General features: G+C 42.7%; 1 protein-coding gene across 1 annotated transcript; it reads right to left on the bottom strand.

Annotated features, from left to right (window-relative positions):
• Positions 1–2207: 2207 nt before the first annotated feature.
• On the bottom strand, positions 2208–6178 carry LOC147904667 (pentatricopeptide repeat-containing protein At2g33680-like). The gene is made up of 2 exons (XM_087387858.1): positions 5730–6178; positions 2208–5614 (listed from the first exon to the last, which is right to left on the bottom strand). The coding sequence occupies exon 2, from the start codon at positions 5448–5450 to the stop codon at positions 2715–2717; it is 2736 nt and encodes a 911-aa protein (XP_087243984.1). The 5' UTR covers positions 5451–5614; positions 5730–6178; the 3' UTR covers positions 2208–2714.
• Positions 6179–20625: the final 14447 nt, after the last annotated feature.

Raw genomic sequence — 20625 nt, 5'->3', positions numbered from 1 at the left:
GCAAACAAGCATCGAAGAGAGATGAATCTCCAAGGAGACTGGGTGCTATAAAATTTTGAAAAAGCACAGCTCAGAAAGATGAAAGGAAAAGAGAAGATATACCCAAAGTTGTCTCCAAGGTATTATGGGCCATTCAGAGTTAGTGAGTCCTTAAATGAAGTCGCTTTTCGACTAGAGCTGCCCGAGACTTGGAAGATTCACAATGCTTTTCATTCGAGTCTTCTAAAGAAGTATCAAGGACCAGAACCCACAAAACCAGATCAAGAAGAGCCACTTGAGGTGAAAGAGATGGAGGAGAGCCTCCAACCAGAACAAATTGTATATCATACATAAAAGAAAGGACCCAGAGGCAAGGTTATCCGTAGATACCTTGCCAAGGTTAAGAATTATTTTGGCACTTGATGCCAAGTGGGTAGATGAGGAATTCTTCTTAGAGTATCCTCAAGTTCTATAGTTGTATCAAGAAGCTTTTCGGTTGAGGACAACTGTTTAGAAGCCGAGGGGATGTCACTATTTGGGACTTCTCCTAAGAAAATAAAAAGTAATCTTTATTAGAATTGACTTCGGTCAAAGAATGGTGAAGTTGGTTAACCAGGAATAAGTTTTATTGTTTTTACTTTTGCCTTGCATCAGTAAAAAGAGAACTGTGGGGACGCCCACAAGGGACTAGAAATAGTCCAAGAACTAGGAATGCATGCATTTCGCTAACCTCTAATGGCTTAAAGTGTTGGAATTTGTTTATGCAATGTGTAGGACCCAAGAGAGTGCAAAAAGGACCCAAGATTGGGGAGAAAAGTACAAAAAGCAGGTCCTACAAGGCTCTCAAGCAAGGACAAGGGGGGCGCCTCTTTAAAAGAGGTCCCACAAGACTAGAAAGGCGCCTAAAGCCTCCAATTTAGGAAGAAGAGCCTGAAAGCTTGGCTTTTATGTAAAAGTAGCTTTTAGAAAGCAGACCCTAGCTTTTGCTAGGCCAAGTCTATAAAAGAAAGGCCCCAGGCCTCCAAGATGTATTCAGAATTGTACTCAGTTCTCTGCTCTTTAAAGAGCCAGTTGTACAAAGATTAATGCTCTTTCAAGAGCCAATTATACAAAGATTATTCTATTGCAATAAAGACCCTCGGGGGGTTCCAACCCTATTTCTGGACCCTAGTGTTGTGTGTTGCTCCTTATCTCTCCCAGCACTCTATCTTGTTGGCGATTCGATTTCTACAATTTCAACACGTTTCCCGAGGAGTGTACAACACCAGGCATCTTGCCCCAGGTACTACGATTTGCTTCAGAAGAGTCCCGCATTGATTGCAAACTGTCTCACGATGCCAAAGTGAATTGTGATTTCATCCATTTTGGGTTACATATAACATACGCCACAACAGAACAAATGTGAGCTTCCCTGTATGGCTGCTTCTATTAGCACAAGACCAGCTCCAAGGAGCATCACAATTGTATGGTTTTTTCATGGTTTGTGTGGGCAAGGACCCATACAACTTGCATAGACTCGGGCTCTATTTCGATGGGCCTCAGTGGAGTCCTGACCAACGGCTTACATCACCATGCACGATGTCCGGATCCACAACATGAGAAGAAAAAGGACGAACATTGGTGGAATTTTCAGAACAAGCACGAGGTAGAAGAGTCTGAATAAAAAATGACAGAGGAAAAGTTGGGTTTCTTGGATCAAGACGAGGACCAAGAACCTGACGGTCTAGTCGAGAAGGAAGAAGTAGAAGTAGAAGAAGATGGCATATAGAAGGATGATGTAGAGTCAATGGAACATGGAGGATTCAATGTGGGTGGATTTGGAGAGTTTGTGCTCACAAGCCTTTTAAATTTGGACTAAGTGGCCATGGCATATTATGTTTTCCCTAAGGTGCCAATACGTCAACAATCCCTTAATTGCTCCAACATATCCTCATTTATTAACCTGTACATGTAAACTTAACAAAGACAATGGCAGTTAAGATAAACAAGCGCCATTTCAGTCCAAAGATTAAGTCTCCTTGTACTATCTGTTGCGAATTTGAGCAGAAACATTGTTATACACATGGCTTGCCCTCCTTTCCCCTTCAGAAAAACAATTCGTTTGAATCACGTGAGCAATGTGATTTGTCATTATTTGAGATGCATGTGTGTTTATCTTGCTGTTCTTCCAAAGTTCCTTGTGAGGCTGAGTAACTCAAATGTAACGTGTCCCTTATTTCTCTGTTGCCAGGCGGCTTTAAGCAATACATAATGAAGAATGAAGTCATAGGGAATGTTCCCTCAGGAAACCTAAAACTTACACAGCAATGTTACATGGCCATATTTCTGAAGTGCATTGCTAGAGATTTGAAAAAGGGTGAGAAGGACCTGAATACCTGCTAGAAACTCAACGCTGAGACAGAGAATGGCAGAACCTCTTCAAACTTCATTGAATCGTATGCAATCTCTCTTTTGAAAATTGGTCATAAACAATGTATATTTCCTCCCCATAATGTAGGTCTGCCTTGCGGAAGAATAAAGCATGACATATCCCAAGTGAGACACAAAGCATCCTTAAAACTATAAAATGAAGGAGATGTCTCATTTTCAGACAAAAATATGATATTACTTGCGTTGTAACAATCTGTGCATATTGTACACATTTGGTGAAATAAAGCATGTGTGCCTTTAGTGTGTTGAGGAGCCCAAAATCTGTGGCTCACAAATGAGCTTCCTTTCTCCTCATATGAACTGGGTCACAAGACCAAATGTAGAATTGGCACATGCCCTTCCCCCTTCATACGTGAGCTCAAGATTCCTAGTACTCCTGAAATGTCATTACTCGGGTTGTCACCAACCACAAACTCATAAACCTTCTCGTTTACCTCTACCAAAGCAGTTGCAGCCTTTTTCTTTGCCCCTGCATGTTTTCTCAGCTCCTCTATTCTATAAGCATCATCCCACCTGCCAGTACCTGCATAGATGTTTGCCATTAGGACATATGAGGCAGCAGATTCTGGATCCATCTTGACAACCTGCTGAAAGCATCTCAGTCCTAGTTCTGCTTCCCCGTAAGTTCTGCAGGCACTGAGCAAAGCTGTCCAGATTTCTCCAGACGGAGAACATTGCATAAAGTCAAGGAAGTTTTCTGCCTCATACAAAAGGCCTGATCGTGAAAGAAGACCAACCATGCAAGTATAGTGATCTGTAGTCGGTGCAATGCCATATTCTTCTCTCATCATCTTGAAGTACTCCCGGCCTTTAGATACTAGGTTGGTATGGCTGCATGCATTCAGAAGACATGTAAATGTGATAGCATCTGGCTTCACACCCTGTTCTTGCATGTCCTCAAAACAGTGTACAGCCATGTCAACCTCATGGTTCATGCCATATCCTTTTATCAGTGCATTCCATGATGCAACATCTTGAACTGGCAGGTCATCAAAGACTTCTTGTGCCTCTAAAAGCGAGCCAGATTTGAAATACATGTCAACTAAAGTGTTGCCAACAAGAAGATCTCTTTCAAATCCCTTTTGCACGATCTCAGCATGTACTTCTCTTCCCTTGCATATGGCTCCTGCGCTGGAACAAGCTTTCAAACCACAAACAAATGTGACAACATTTGGAAGGACACCCTCCACTTGCATCTGTTCAAAACATACAAGTGCTTCCTGCCCCATCGCATGTCCAGCATATCCTGCAATTAGTGCTGTCCATGCCACAACATCTTGGACTGGCAATTTGTCAAAGACTTCCTCTGCCTCTGAAAGTGAACCGCATGTGGCATATATGTCAACTAAAGTGTTGCTGACAAAAAGATCTCTTTCAAATCCCTTTTGTGCAATCTCAGCATGTAATTGTCGGCCCTTTCCTATGGCACCTAAACTGCCACAAGCTCTCAAGGCGCAAACAAACAAAACAGCATCCGGAGAGACACCTTCCAGCTGCATGATTTCAAAACATGTTAAAACTTCCTGAAGAGGTCCATGTTCAGTATACCCTGCTATTAGAGCACCCCACGATACACGGTCTCTAACTGGCAAATTGGCGATGATTGCCCGTGCATCTGTAAGTGAGCCACACTTGGCATACATATCAACCAAAGTGTTGCCCATAATTTTCTCTCTTTCATATCCCTTTTTCACAACCTCCATGTGTATTTCTCGGCCCTTGTCTCTGGCTCTTATGTTCCCACAAGCTTTCAAGACACATGCAAAGGTGACGTCTTTAGGAGAGAAGCCCTGCAGCTGCATTTGTTTAAAACATTCCAGTGCCTCCTGACCAGGTCCATATTCAGCATATCCTGAAATAAGTGCATCCCACACCACAACATTTCGAATTGAAAGCTTGTCAAAGACTTCCTGTGCCTCTAAAGTTGAGCCACATTTACCATACATGTCGACCAAACTGCTGCCAACAAAAAGATCTCTTTCGAATCCCTTCTGTGCAATCTCAGCATGTACACCTCGGCCCTTGCCTATCGCTCCTATGCTGCCACAAGCTTTCAAGATACAAATAAAGGTGACAGCATTGGGAAATATGCCCTCCAGTTGCATTTGTTCATAACATTTCAGCGCCTCCTGACCAAGCCCATATTCAGCATAACCTGCAATTAGTGTGGCCCATGACACAATATCACGGACTGGCAACTTAGCAAGGACTTCCCTTGCTTTCAAAAGAGCGCAACACTTGGCATACATGTCAATCAAAGCGTTGCCAACAAAAAGGTCTCTTTCTAAACCCATATGTGCTATCTCAGCATGTACTGCTCGACCCTTGCCTATGTGTCCTATACTGCCACAAGCTTTCAAGCCACAAACGTACGTGACAGCATCTGGAGAGATGCCATGCAGCTGCATCTCTTCCAAACATTTCAAAGCTTCTTGACCAGGTCCATGTTCAGCGTATCCTGCAATTAGTGCAGCCCATGACACAACATCACGATCCAGGAGCTTATCGAAGACTTTCCGTGCTTCTGCAAGGGAATCGCATTTGGCATACATGTCGACTAAAGTGCTGCCAACAAAACGATCTCGCTCAAATCCCTTGTGTACAATCTCACCATGGATGACTCGGCCTCTTTCCACATCTTTCAGCCTGACACAGCCTTTTAGTACGGCCATAAGCGTATACCTGCTGGCAGGTACACCATCCTCTTGCATTTTTTGGTACAAGTTAAGAGCATGCAGCGTTTGCCCAGATTGGACGTAACCTAATACGAGGGAAGTCCATGAGTGCTCATTCCGATGAACCAACCTGTTGAAAACCTGCTGGGCATCAGACACGCTTCCACATTCCACAAACATTGGCACAATGTGGTTCCCGACAGCTTCATGAGCTTCCAGCCCATTAGTGAAAATGTGCGAGTGCACACGCCTGGCGTACGCTACATCCTTCGTTTTCCTGCACTTCTGCAAGATGCAGATAAAGTTCTCAACTGAGGGAAGCTCGGCCAACCTCCAAAATAATGAGTGTTCCTTTAAGCTCGACATTGCCCGACCACTGCATGTTGAGCATCAGACCTAAAGCTGGCGCACATGCTACCAGACAGGGCTCGCTTCTCTGCCAAGCACGTAATCTCCACAGTTTGAGCACCTCTGCTTTTGCTGTGGATGCCAACCAGGTGCTGTGCCCTGTTGGTTGCGTAGCTTTCCACCTAAGCGTGATTTGTGTCCATTAGTAATTTCATGCCTAAATGGTTTGCACGAAATCAGCGATTGAATACTAGTTTAAGTAGCATCCCTACCGCTAAGGCAATTTTTGTAACTTACTTTGTTTTCTCTGTTGCCCCAGCCCTGAGAGAGATTATTGAAGTTGCTCAAGACTTGAATTTGAGAAGACAATGTCCAGCTGGTGTGTCCAGTTGGCAAACCTGAATTCGAACATCGTGAGGTACTTTGAAAAAGGAGAACAGCAGGATCATGGATTAAGTGTGTGTGTTGCAACGGGAAACCAGTTGGCAGACCAGAAAACTCGAATCCTGGCGGATTAATGTTCCATTTCTTGTGTGCAAGGAAATTCGGTGGGGAAGGTGGTGGGCAGGGGATAGCAAGCGGGCGCCTCATCCTGAGATGAGAGGTTTGCTGCAAAGACAAGATGAAATTGCCTGCGTAAAATAGACGATACGTCTCGAGTCTGGATTCTCTCTTGGTCACCTCTTCTGCGTGCGCTATTGGCACTTTCAGTTTCCATACAACTCAAAACAAAAACGAACAAGATGAATGATACTCAATCATTCATAAGGAAAGAACGGAAGAGGACATAAAGAAGAGCGAGAGAGAGAAGGGGGGGGGTGGGAGAAAAGGTGGAGATCGTGTGTAAGAAGACTTGAGGAGATAAAGAAGGGAAGAGAGAGAGAGAGAAAGAGAGAGAGAGAGAGCGAGAGCGAGAGCGAGAGTCAACCACTTTAAAGTCTCCATTCAAGTCCAATGAAAAGAGCCAATAGGAAAAATGCACTTCCAAAAATTCAAGAAATGCCTAATTTCTGCTATCCTAAGGGCAGACCAAAAAGAACCTATTCGAGTTAGGAGCTAGAATCCCAATTAGAGGATGAACCAACTGAGGATTTGGTTATCACTTTTAATGAGTCAAACCGGACCCTTCATTTCTTAGAGAAGTTCCACCAACATTAGGACACCACATACATTGGAATGAAGAAAGTATATGACGAATGTAAGACACTCACATAGGATAACAACATTTTGTAGCATCACATTGATTGCCTCAAGGTAGATTTTGATCTTTTTAAAGATGAGGAACAAAAGGAAGATTAGAAAGATGCTTTGGAGAATTAGTTCAAGAGTACACACATAAGACTTTTGGAGAAATCCATTCACGAGCACAAAGAGAAACTATAGCAGAAAGATAAAATGGAGGCCTAAGATTCAGAAAAACATTTCAATTGAGTTTGAGTAGCTAGCTACATAGAATGGAAATTGAGGATATCATGCTAAAGGAGTAGCTAGCAGCCCGTGGATGAAAAATTAAAGTCCATGATTGGGGATGAATTTGAGATTGTAGGGACATTTATGTTGGATGTGGATTTGCTAGATTTAAAGGCAAAGGTGACAAATTATATGATAGGCCTTTGGTCCTAGATCTAGAATAGGTTGCTTCATCTTGAGAGAGAACCCTTGTAGGAGTGGGAGAAAAATAAAGAGTATCTCCAATTTGTAATTGTAGAAGTAGGTGTAAGAGTTATAGAAGGATATTTATCCACTTAAATCAAAACTTCGGTAGTGAGAGTTCAAGGATGGCAGATTCAATCCTAGAGGAGGATGTACATCACAAGATATGAGGACCAAGAAATCTCCTTCAGCAAGACTTGTTTCCCCAATGAAAATCAATTCAACCATGTCACTGGATGATCAGTTGCATTTTTTATCCTTTGCCACCAAGGCTAGAGAGATAACCCGCAAAATGGACACATAGGAAACATCCCAAACTACAGACAAAGATGCCAAAGAAGCTTTAATCATGGCATCCAATGCCATTGTGCCAAATGAAGTTAAGGTAATTCATGAGGGAATGGAAATACAAGATGAGATAAGGGAGCCACTAGATGTTCTGGTTAACAGAATCAGGGCAAAAACTAGGTCCATTTGCCTATTCATGATAAAACCACGGAGATAGAGCAGAAACCAATTGTAAAATCGGTGGACCATGCCTATTCTAACATGCAAATGGAGGAAGCCTCCAAATTCAATGAAGGCTCCAAAATCCTTTTAAATCTCTTCAATTTACTTAGTTTGTATTATTTGATTTTGTAAGTTCGGCATATTTTTTGGAAAATTTTCTATTGCAGACAGATGTGTATGGAAATTGTGAGTAATTTGGTATTGCATCCAGCTCTATTTGCAATTAACCACACAAATCTTGGACTAGTGAGATGTTGACCAGAAAGGGGGTCATCTATATTCTAGAGTAGGAGAAGAAATTTGTTGATCAAGCTCTCATTGGTTTAGCTCAGCAATGGTGTGAAGGAGGAGCAATCAAAAGCCTAAGGTTTACAAGGGAGCTCGTGATCCAAAGGGAGAATTTGAGTATCATATGAATGCACTTGTAGAAAATTCCCACAGGTGTGGTATAAAGGAGGAGCAATTTTCTGCCCACATGAATTGAGGGAGACAACCCTATTATTACAAACTAGAAGAGATTTAAATACTTGATGTCGAAGAATTAGCAGTACAAAAAATTTGGACTGAAAAAGGGGCCCTTTGGAAAATTACTAAAATATTAGAGGCTTGGATAAGGGAATAAGGTATCCATGAAGGAGATTATGCCATGTGGACTTCTATGTAAGAGAGGCTCCCCAAATCTAGGGAAAATTTTAGTTTTAAAAAAAAATACCCCAAACAAAGTCATTGGTGCTTCACAAAAAAAAAAAATCTTTGGCAGGCCTACCCTAACCATGTCATGCCTCCTTGTTTTTCTCCCATGGCAAACTATCCCCTAGCTAGAACTATGCTCACGTTTTCCATTTGGTTCAACCATTTGGCCCAAACTTTGACTTCCTAACCAGCTATCTCCCTATTCTCTCTCTTCAAAAACGTTTCAAACATTCATTCCCGCCACTTTCTAGCAGCTGGTTTCAAGATATCTTCATTCCACTCTTGATTAGTCATTCTCTCTCCTCTTTGCTCATGTTTTTCTTCCACATTCGAAAATCTCTCAAAGAAACTTCTGCCCAAGCTCTGTTCATCCCTCTTCTCTTCCATTCATTCTCTACTTATTTCACTCTCTCTTAGAAACCAAAGTTGCGACCTAAATCTGCTTGGAAGGAGTGAGAAAAACAAGTGTTCTCTCATTTTCGATTCTTTCCCTACCTTTTTGGAGTATAGAGAGTCAAACTCATGAAGTTACGACCTAAAACTACTTGGAAGGGGTGAGAAAAACAAGTGTTCTATCATTTTCGGCTCTTTCTCTACCTTTTTGGAGTATAAAGAGTCAACTCCAAAAGAAAGAACACATACTTTCCAAGTAATTAAGTGATTTGGCCTTGAAATTGTGTTTGTATTAAGTAAATACATTTTTGTATCACACTTTATCTATCTATATGTTTGTTACAAGAGATAGGGAAGAGGGAGAGATTGAGGTAGATGATATTTAAAACTACAAGACGATTTTTGACATTTTTTCTTCACTAGTATCGGAGGGAGAGAGAGAGAGAGAGAGAGAGATTATTTCGAATTGCTGTGTTTATTTCTATTTGAGGGGATGAGTGAGGGAGAGAGACATAAAATAGTCATTTATTTCTTCATTAGTATAGGAGGGATAGATAGAAGAAGGGGGGAGAGAGAGAGAGAGAGAGAGAGATTATATTTGAGACTTCTATGTTTTTTAATCTGTTTGAGGGGATGAGTGAGGGAGAGAGATAGAAAATAGTCATTTGTTTCTTTGCTAGTATAGGAGGGGTAGATAGAGGAAGGAAAAAGAGAGAGAGATTATATTTTGAACTGCTATGTTTTCTTTCATTGAGGGGATGATTAAGGGAGAGAGACAGAGATTGTATTTCAAACTGCTAGGTTTTAGAAGTATCTGAGAAAGAAGGAAGAAAAAGAGATCCTAATCAAAGAGCTTTGGGAGGGAGAGAGAGAGTGATATGATATTGATAATGTTTTCTTTGTTTGTGAAGAAACAGAGCCGGAAGAGAGCATATCGTAAACTAAGTATTTCAAAAAAATTTGATGTTTGTGTGTGTGAGGGGTACCTTGGAAGATAGAGTGAGAGAGAGAGAAGTATTCTATGTTTTTTGTAATAATATATTTTTGTTTTTTGTGAGAGGTTTAGTTAAAGGAGAGAGGGAAGGAGGGGGAGGCACAGAGAGAGAGAGAGAGAGAGAGAGAGAGAGAGAGAGAGAGAGAGAGAGAGACTTGCAAAGAGAAAGAGAGAATAGAAGACATAAATTTAGAGGGTCTATGGAAGTAGAAAGAGCTAATTTCAATCATATGGTATAGGGGTAGAAACTATGGAAGTAGAAAATGATAGATATAGAAGTAGTTTACAGTTTGTTGTATTAAAGAATGTTAAGGATGAGCATGGGGAATGGATTCCTCAGCTCTACAGGAAATATTTTTGGATTACAATGCAACCCACTAATCGTGGGTGCTACAAAGTGGGTCGGAAGGATGCAATGGACATCTCCAAACATTGGAAGGGAAGGATCTTCGATTTTAAAATTTCTCCTGGCAGTAACATAGTGACACAAGTATATATTTAGCATGTCTTTACCCATGCAAACATATACGTGCATCCAAATGCAGGACTTCCATATCGTAGGCCCAATTGTAATGTTTTTCAAAGTGTACTAGTACTTCATTTGCTTTTTAGAGTATTTGCATTTATTTTGGGACTTTAACACAACTGTCTTATGCCTTGTATTTGTTTTACAGACTTATATCCATCTACTTACAAAGAGTGGGAGCCTACATCATGCATAACTGGGGTGTTGCATGTCCTCCATGTTGAGATCGGGAGTCTTTAGTATGAAGGTTGCACACCATCAGAATTAAAAAGGAAGGGATTTTCTTCTATGACTCAATGTTCATTGTGCCAGATGAAGAAGGACAGTATGGTAGATTAGAATCTCTTCCCTTGCCCTCTTTTGATAGTCCAGAATGGCCGCTTCCAAGCATGGAGATAAGTGTATCATATAGAAATAGAATGTTTAATGATGTGAGAAATGCTATGAAGCCAACTACTGGTGGAAGAAATGTTAGGTTGAGCTAGTTTCTTCCATTTCCATGCTTTTTTGATTTCTTTGCAAGTTGTAGGCAATTAAGGAAAATAAAGACTACTTACACTTGCAAGAGCTTAGAAATGGACTGGCTGTCTGAGCTATTTGACAATGGATGGACAACAAGAACATGTCGTGTTGAAGATTTAGTACAATGTTGATTGAACACTTTAGATGTGACATTTCGGTGAGCAAATCTTACAATTCTTGTTTGTATAAAAAACGATCAGGATACTATGTATTAACAGATCCCAAATTTTGCAGGTATTTCATTGGAAGGCAAAATCTCTATATGACTTTCACATATAGAATGTTTAGATGGAAGAACTTGCAATGGGAAGCAATGGAAGTCATAATCCTGTTGTCGAGGTATCAATTTATCGGCAAGGACATCCTGATCTAATGTTGGAATTGGAAGAGGAGTGGACCATGCGATTTATCAAGGAAGAATTGCAGTTGGCAACAACAAGCCCTCCCCAAGACTATAATTTTAGACTTGATAATCACAAAGTTAGATATAGGGATGAGACAAGTATCCTTTGTAAGAATTGCTACCCCCCCCCCCCCATATTCTAGAGATAGTAGAGACATGATGGCAAGTATTTCATAATATCCAATTTCTTGGATCCTTAGTGCTTCAACAATGCACTTGGCAATGAGGCATTGTTACATGTATGAACAGAAATCATAAATAATACAAACTGTTGTTTCATTTATTGTTAAGATTTTATTTATTAAGTTTGCTTCTCTAGATTGATGGCTCTCTATGGTCTATGAATGATAAAGCGATAAATATTTGTAATTTTAAATCTGTGTGGATATTTGTATATCTGTATTATGCAAGAGAGAGAGTGTGTGAGAGTTAAGATTGCATTTATTCATTTGCACCACTAAGTTGAGAAAGAGAAAAAGAAGAAAGTTATTAAGGTCTTTTAGAGACTATGAGATTGAAAAAAAACCTAGATACAACTGATCCAATGGGTGGAGTCGCTAACAAAATACAAAAAGTGTATATGTAAAATCAATGTCCATGACATATAGCTAAGGGCAACAAGGCAACAAGATGATCATCGGGTGTCAAAGAGAGAGAGAGAGAGAGAGAGAGAGAGAGAGAGAGAGAGAGAGAGAGAGAGAGAGAGAGAGATAGAGAGAGAGAGAGAGAGAGAGAGAGAGAGCAAAAATGGACACAAAGGGAGGGAAAGAGATAGAGGGAGAGAGAGAGCACAAATCCCAGAGGTTGGGGGGGATAGGGCAAGCAGACCAAGAGAAGGCGAAGCAGAAGGAAGGCTAGCCATGTTTGACAACATCAGAGATGAGGGAGGGGTGCTGAGACCAAGAGAAAGGTTTGATGGGGTAAGAGGAGCACCAAGCGGAAGCAACACGGGAACTATGGCGGGAAGCAGAGAAGAGGGTGAGTTTGGGAGGATGCAGGGGATGAACAGAAGAAGGTAGAGAAGAAGATGAAGAAGCTTTGATTCGAAGATAGAAGATGATGATGAAGAAGAAGAGGAAAATGGCTGCAGAACAAGGCACTTGAATTGCAAGAGTTATCTCCCACCACTCCATCTCTGTTTCTTCTTCTTCTTCTTCTTTCATAGCAAGCTCCAAGCTTTATCAACATTCTATCATCCAAAGCTCTCAAACTTATGGCACCTCTGCAATCACGGACAATCACCCAACTCTAATAGTTAGACACAAGGGCTATGCAAAGAGGATGAGAGTGAGCGAGAGAGAGAGAGAGGGAGATAGCTAAGGGCAACAAGAGAGAGAGAGAGAGAGAGAGAGAGAGAGAGAGAGAGAGAAACACTTTCCAAAGAAAAAACAATAAATATAAAAATATTGTAATTAAGAGCATTTTTAAGGGCAAGGCCCGTTTATAAAGTACACTTCAAGGGTCATTTTCACATTTTCAGTTTCCCACTCTTGAGTAACCTTGCATTCCACAGCCTCCTCTTTCATCTTCCTGAGCATCCTCCTACACTCATGGCTTCCCCTAGAGAGGCTTTTGACCAGTGGATTTCATCCATTGACTCCCATGCCTCTGCAGATCAGGTTTATCCTATCTTCTGCAAGGCATTCCATCTTGAGTCACACTTGAGAACTCTCTTCTTGTTGATAATTCCTCTCTTCATTTTTTTGATAGACTTATCCATGGGCAATCTGTCACGATTGCTAAGTCCCCTCACCAAGCATTTCATTGGATATTTTGAGCTCTTTTGACCAGATTGCTAACTTCAAGAATACACTAGGTAGGGCCATGGATAATGTCCTAATCTCTCTCCGTGAGTACGCTATTCCCATCGGGGATGATTCATCTTCCCCAATTCATTTGATCGAGAGAGATGCAACCCTTACCGTTCTCCTTGCAACTAGCAAGTTTGATGAGGATGTTGGCGAGCAACTCGAGGGTCCTGCATCCACAAGTGGTGGAGCAGGTCCATCAACAAGTGGTGGAGGAGATGACCTAAACCTAGACTTGGAGCCTAAGGAGCATACTATTAGCCTACTTGAGGAGCAAGTTGAAAGAGAGGTCATCTTATCTTCATATCCGACTCATGCATATCCATCCTCTACCTATAATCCAGATGAGGTAGCAACTAAGCCACACCTTGCTTCAGTTGATCCAATTAGGATTGAGGGTGAGGAATACCTTACCGTATTGGAAGTGATGGAAGAAACCGGTCTCCGAGAGGATGAGGTGCTATGTCAGCTCTCGAATGACACCTTTGATGATGTCATTGACTTTGATGCTCTAGTCAATCCACCAATTGATGAGATTGCACGCTTTGATGACTCTAGCCTCATCGATCAAATAACACAGAAGGCAATCGAGGATGCCGCACCAGAGTACGACATGCCCGATGATTAGTTCATGAATTTGCATAGGGAATTGTTTGGGGAGAGAGATGAAGAAGCTAGCACCTCAAGCCAACATGAAGTATAAGACCAGCCACAAAAGGGAGTCCAGTTGGACACTATAGTTGACGCACTCTGTAATGAGGCAGAAAAGGTATGTAGCTTTGCCAGCTTCATCAGTGTTCCATTTTAGCAAAAAAAATCATTGCTTTGTCTTCAACTGGTAGGGAATAAAAAATAGGGTTTAGGGTTTAGAGTACAAAACCCGACCAAATTTTATGATTTTAAACCCAAGATATCCTACCACTGCCACTTGCCCCTACCACTCCATTTTTGGAAACAATTAGGGATATGGTTTTGTAATTTAGAAAAATAATATTAAAAAAAAAGCAAATTTGGAGGGCCATTGAGACCCTAGCAACCATGTGCATCATTTGCATGCAAAAAGACCCCTTGAAAGCCCTAAATCTGACATCATGCGACCAGAGCCCAATTTCTGTATGAAAACGATGCACATGGTTGCTAGGGCCTCATGGCCTCCCAAATTTGATTAAGGGAATAAAAAATAGGGTTAAGGGTACAAAACCCAACCAAATTTTATGATTTTAAACCCAGGACATTCTGCCACTGCCACTCCATTTGTGGAAAAAATTAGGGCTATGGTTTTGAAACATAGGGAAAATAACAGGTTTAGGTTTTTTATTTAGGCCATATGGAATACAATTAGTTTTAGGGAATAAAAAATAGGGTTTAGGATTTAGAGTACAAAACCCAACAAAATTTTATGATTTTAGATCTAGGACATCCTGCCAATGCCACTTGCCCCTGACACATGCCCCTTCCACTTGCCCTTGCCATCCATTTGTGGAATCAATTAGGGTTATGGTTTTTCATAGATGAAAAATAATATCTTAAAAAAATCATATTTGGGAGGCCACTGAGACCCTAGCAACCATGTGCATCAATTTTATACCAAAAAAGCCCTTGCAAGCCCAAAATACAACATCGTGCGACTAGAGCCCAGTTTCTGCAAGCCCAAAATTCGACATTGTGCGACTAGAGCCCAGTTTCTGCACAAACTGGGCTCTAGTCGCACGATGTCGGATTTTGTGCTTGCAAGGTTTTTTTTGGCATAAAATTGATGCACATGGTTGCTAGGGTCTCAGTGGCCTCCCAAATATGATTTTTTAAAGATATTATTTTTCATCTGTGAAAAACCCTTATTCTTATTAATTCCTAAAAAATGATGTTCTATTATAATCTTTGGGTTTTGATGTGATATGTTGGTTGCAGGATATCTTATGGGTTGATGAGTATACCAGATGCAAGGGTGGAACCAGAGGGTCTTCTGGTGGGGGGATGGCTTTGATCGGCGGCCACTACATCAATAGAGGGGCTCAACACATTTTGGTGTTCCATCGACAATTATCGTTAGATGGAAAGATGAATATCATGAAGTTCAGGGTCCTCAGTCAGATGGCGAAGATGAGGCCCATCTGCCCTATTGCAGATCGTGTTGTTTTGGTTAGGCGTAGTGTAGCTTTATTTTTGTTCTCGGACACACAATCTAGTCCTCTCCATAGTATCATAGCTATTGCAGGGCTAGCTAGCATTACAGATCCCCAAGCTATAGAGAATGAAATTGTGCAACCCTCTCTGCTTTAGCAAGCAAAAAAGGGATCTGAGCCAAGCAGGAACAATCATAGACTAGAGTAGCTTATGTGTTGTTATGGATAAAATTGTCTAAGGAAAAAGGCATTAATATGTATGTGTGTTTGTATATGTGGCAATAGTATAATAAAATATGGTGTGCATAGGGCCCAAGGTTGAGGTGGCAGGGCATGACCATGTGCCACCCTTCCATGTAAGAGGACCCATAAGGTGTGTTGTACATAATCCATAATAGTAATATTATAAAATGCAAGGTGGCATGGCTCCTCCATGTGCCACCCCTCCACCTAGGCTGCATATAGTGAGATATGGCTCAAAGTCCATGGGAGAAGCAATATAAAATAGGTGGAGATAGATATTATATTGAGTTATTCCCTCCATATGAATAGGCCCATGTGGGGGAGGTATAAAAGGACCAAGAGAGCTAGTTAAATAATGGGGAAAGTAGGATGAGGTGGCAAGATTCCTTGTGCCAACCCTCCACTTGTCCTCCTCGAGGTTTGAACATATTATAAAATTGGAAAGAGACCAAGGGAGTATCATAGACTTGAGATATGGGGCTTGATTTATGTGGAAAATTGAGGCAAAGGGTTGTCGCACACAATTGAGAGTGCGTCACTGCTAGCCCACATGGGAGACTTTTCCACACACACCATGCATGTGGGAGGATGCATTTATTGGGAGAGACCCCCTCTTTTGGCTATAAAAGGAGGGGGCTATTCCTTGATGAGACACGCTCATTCTTGTAAAGCCACCTAGCTAGTACTTTGATTTCCTCCTTCTCTTTCTTCCAAATAAAGCATGGTCCTCTTTCCTTGATGTCTCCATCTTTACATTCCTCCTCCAATCATGTACATGCTTCTCTTCCCCCTCTCCCTTTCCCCTTGTGCCATAGTCTCCCTTTTCCTTCCCTCCACTTCTAATTCCTTGTTCACCCCTATGACATCCCTTCGCCCTCGTGATCTCCTTTTCTCTATGGCCTTTGAGCGTCGCCATACTTAGTCTCTAGCCTTTGGTCTCGGTTTCTTTTCCGGCTAAAAGTTTTGGTGTGGCTGTTGGGATACGAATCTCCACGGCTGGTGGCGAATCTTCTATTCGTACGGGTTACATCAACAAAACTATACCATCTGTGCTCTTTCTAAGCTACTGCACGTGCCTTCGAATCATGCGTCTCCTGGCGCGACAGTTCTCTGGACTGTTGTGACTTCTGGTTGTGGACAGTTTTCTGCCAGTTCTCTGGACTGCTGCGACTTCTGGTTGCGAACAGTTTTCTGCGCTCACCTGCGTGACAGTTCTCTGGACTTCTGCGACTTCTGGTTGCGGACAGTTTTCTGGACTGCTCTGGTCGCGGACTGTTTCCTGAGCCCCTGCAAAAGAGTAACAGCAGATCCCGCGCCCCCCTATCTCCTCTTCTTCTTCTTCTCTTTCTCTTTCTCTTCTCCTTCTCCTCTCCCCTCCTCTCTTTTTATTAAAGAGTAGGATTGGAACCCAAGACCTCCCCCTTCACAAAAGAAAGTCTTATCATTGGGCCAACAAGTTGGAAGTGGTAAAAATGTAATGATTTTTGTTCATATATTGAAATCGCGGGAGCTGTAACTCTCTAACCGTAAGGAGTCTGCTCTTGCTGTAAAAAGCAAAAATATTTCATTTTATGTGCTCTATCCACATCTCTTACTAGATCGCCAATTCAGAACTTCTACAAGCTCACTTCACGGACACACGCCTCACGAGAAGGGTGGACATTTATGTCACTTCTCGATGCGTTTAAGGAATTGGTGCCTGTTCCTCCGCACCTTACGGCTACCAATGCACAAGATGTCTTCCTTGATCTTCATGTCGACCTTCAACGGCTGATTGTCCAGTGCATTATTGATGGTGATGACGGGTGGAATGACACACCGTGGATGATTCATGGTGACGAACTACTGATACGCTGGGAGGATTTTGACTTTACTTCTACTCATTGTGCGGTGATCGAACTACTTGCTGCTTCAGAGGTAATCAAAACGGTATCCTTCATCGAAGGGTGGGATGCTCCCCAAGCTTGGGGGGAGATTTGGCGCATCTGCTTGTTGATTCCTGTGGGAAAGCTCGTCCTGAATGGTTTATTCACAATCTCATTACAAAGGCTTCTAGGCCTTGGCTATGGTTGGTAATGTTTCGACCAAGGAATCCATTTGTACCTAATCAGCCTTTTGTGCCTCATTTCGAGCTTCAAATTGTAATTCTTTTTGGGCTTAAGATAAACTATCAACAAAGAATTGCAAGTTTATTTGGTGCTGAACGTTTGGCTCAAGTGTTGAATTCTCCCCACCCTCTCCTCCTACCTATCTTGGACTACCGAGAAACTTGGGATGTCCGAATTCTAGTCTTGGTGTGATGACATCTTGGATTCTTCAATTTGATGGAGCTTACAAACCTTCGACCAAGGCGGCTGGCATGGGTGTGAAGCTCACTTCACCGGGTGGTGAGGAGTATTGTTACAGCAAGTCTTCACCCGCAAGTACTTGCAATCAAGCTGAGTACTCGGTGCTCATTTTTGGGCTACAAAAGGCACAAGAACATCATGCCAAGCAATTGGAGGTGCAAGGAGATTCTCAAGTAGTGTGCGAACAAGTTAGTGGAAGGTGGAAGGTGCGGAGCAAAGGCTTGGTTCCACGACATCAACAAGCCTTGGAACTTTGCAACCAATTTGAAGAGGTAAAAATTCAGCATATCCCTCGAGCTCGAAATCTTGTTGCTGATTTCTTGGCACGTGAAGCTTGTATTTCAATCACGCATGACGCGAGTGGAAGCGCCACCCCAACAAAGTCGCAAGCCACGAAGGAGGGTGATCATTTGTAAGGAATGCAAAAGTTGTGGTCATCATGATACTAAGTGTTGGGCATACTTGATACGAGTTCACCGACTTTGGCGGATCATCAGGAGGGTTCTCAAGGACATTGCTCAAAAGAAGGATGCCAGACCGCACACCCCTTGAAGAAATAGCATGGCGACTACAAGAACTGGAAGAAGCTGAAGGTGATGTGCAAGCTCTCCAACTGCTGACATTTGTCATGGCATTCTTGTTTGCCTTGATGAACAACCTCATGCAACGCCGCGCCTTTAACCCTCGCGTGTAATGATCAATGTGATATCATGAGGGTTGGTCCTTTTAAGATTGTCTATGTGCTATTCTATGCTGAAGATTCTTCTCGTGTAATATTTCACACTACACCAGTCATACCCTACCCTGCCTATGTGTGCTTTTTTAATGTATCTTCACCCGATTTTCAATTCAAGCTTCCTCTTACTATTGTTCGTCCATAGATAAGCCCCTCTTTTCCATCTTCCAAGCATGGCTGACATTCCCGTGTTTTGTGGACGTGTAGAAGAAAATCCAAATGAGTATCTTGTGGCTTTCAAGCGCCGTTGTGTTTCTCTCAACTTTCTTACTGAAGACAGATGGCTATTGGTTCTTCCCACATTTCTAGAAGGTTTGGCTCAAGTGTGGTATGAGAAGCAAGCCGAAGATGTTCGCCAAAGCTGGCCAAGGTTGACAGCAGCAATGATTGAGTATTTCGACAAAGAAGAGGAGCCGGAGAATGTGTACCTGCAGGTGGCAAATTTGAAGCAGTCAGAAGGTGAGACGGCGCGTCGATATGTGGATTGAGTGGCCGTGCTCCTAGACCGTTTGATTGCCACACAGGAGGACAATGCCAGGTTTCGAGCTGGGATGACTCAGCATGTGCTGGGCTACCTTGTAACAGGAGCGAGTGATGAATTCCACCTCAAGCTTAAATGGGAGAATCCAGAAACTATGGTGCTAGCACATGAGATTGCTCAAAAGTTTGATAAAGTTCAGTCTGACCCCGCTTCAAAGAAGACGATTGTCCCTTCGCATCCCCCTCCATTCCTGCAACAACAACCTGGGGGGTCTAACTCAGGGGCATACCCCCACCCCTCATCAGGGATGTATCCACCGCCTCCACCTCAAATGTATGGTCCTCCCTTAGATGCTTACCCTCAACAAGGTGGATATCCTCATCCTCCGCCTCGAAGATTTCCCCAACCTCACCCACGAGCTCCCCTCCTCTCTACTCCCGTGGCCCCTCCAACTAAAGAGACCCCCCCTGCAATAGAACCTGGAGTCAATGACCTAGCAAAGGCCCTGAATGATCTTTGGCTTGAGATGGTGGGCATCAGAAATCAAGCCAACCGCCCTCCAAGAGATCGTGCTAATGTTGTATGCTACGAGTGCCACCAGAAGGGTCATTATCGCACAGAATGCCCCAATATTCCAAGGGTGAATCTTCTAAGTGAGTCGGGCACTGAGGATTCTGATGTGGAGATCCTTGATCTCGGGAAAAGAACTCGTGCTACCTCGGACCCCTCTCCAAACCGTGCCGGGCTGCCCCAGGAAGAAGGTGTCCTTCTGAGAGCCCTCAGATGCTGAGATGGCAGACCCACCAACAGAGAAGACTAAAAGATCTCGCAGGAGTAAGTGGTCACCCTCGGATTTTCCGATCGGCTCAGGGCAAGAGGACTATTCGGTCGTTCAGGACCTTGCTCATCGGTCTTTGAGCATCACACTCCCTCAACTAATAGCATTAAGCCCTAAGGTGAGACGTGAGCTGCAGCAAGGTCTCTCAACAAGGAAGAGCAAGAAGAAGGGAAAGGTACGAGAGGTATCTTCTATCTCTGAAGAAATTGATCGGCACCCACACACAGTAGATGTCATCATAGATAATTGCCGTGTCAAAAATGTGTGTGTTGATGGGGGAGCTGCATGTAATATCATGGTGCCCCGCATCATGAAGAAATTAAATTTGAAATGTACAAGGCGTTCCTCCACTCGCATCAAGGTAGCAGATGGTCGACGACTCACCACCATGGGAGTCATTGAGGATTTGCCCATCACTGTCAACGGGTTGACCACCACTGTCAATTTCTATGTAGTGGACATTGAAGATACAGGCAGAAGTTACCCAGCCATACTGGAGAGACCATGGTTGAGAAAAAGTGATGCAGTCAGCTATTGGAAGACAGTACACATGTCTTTTGGTGCTTCCAAGGAGAAAATCCCTGTGCAACCTGGTGCCATGGAATCGGAAGAAGAAGAGGAGCATGACAGTGATACTATCTCATCTTCAGTGTCTGAGTCCATGGAAGAATCAGACGGGGGGGACGAATTCTCAGAGGAGGAAGTTTACATGATGGGGGTGTGTCCGACCCTGCCACCTGCAGAAAAGATAACAGCTAGTCCTCAACAGCTCGAATCAATGCTTTCTCCAGACCTCACTCCAGGTGAGAAAGATGAGTTTCTTGAAATGTTCAAAGATTTCCCTGACCTCTTTGCAACTAGCTACCACCACCTTCGCCATGTGACTGCCATAGAGCACAAGATAGAGCTGAAGCCTGATGCA

Source organism: Dipteris shenzhenensis, chromosome 2 (assembly GCF_047967505.1).
Source record: "Dipteris shenzhenensis isolate YYH24624 ecotype China chromosome 2, Dip_SZ_1.0, whole genome shotgun sequence".
In the NCBI taxonomy this organism is placed as follows: Eukaryota; Viridiplantae; Streptophyta; class Polypodiopsida; order Gleicheniales; family Dipteridaceae; genus Dipteris; species Dipteris shenzhenensis.
Note: the sequence above shows the minus strand (reverse complement) of the source record. Positions and strands in the feature narration are given on the sequence as shown.

What these genes read in the sequence shown, in the direction of transcription:
- LOC147904667 (XM_087387858.1), bottom strand. Translation starts at nt 5,450, where the DNA reads ATGTCGAGCTTAAAGGAACACTCATTATTTTGGAGGTTGGCCGAGCTT.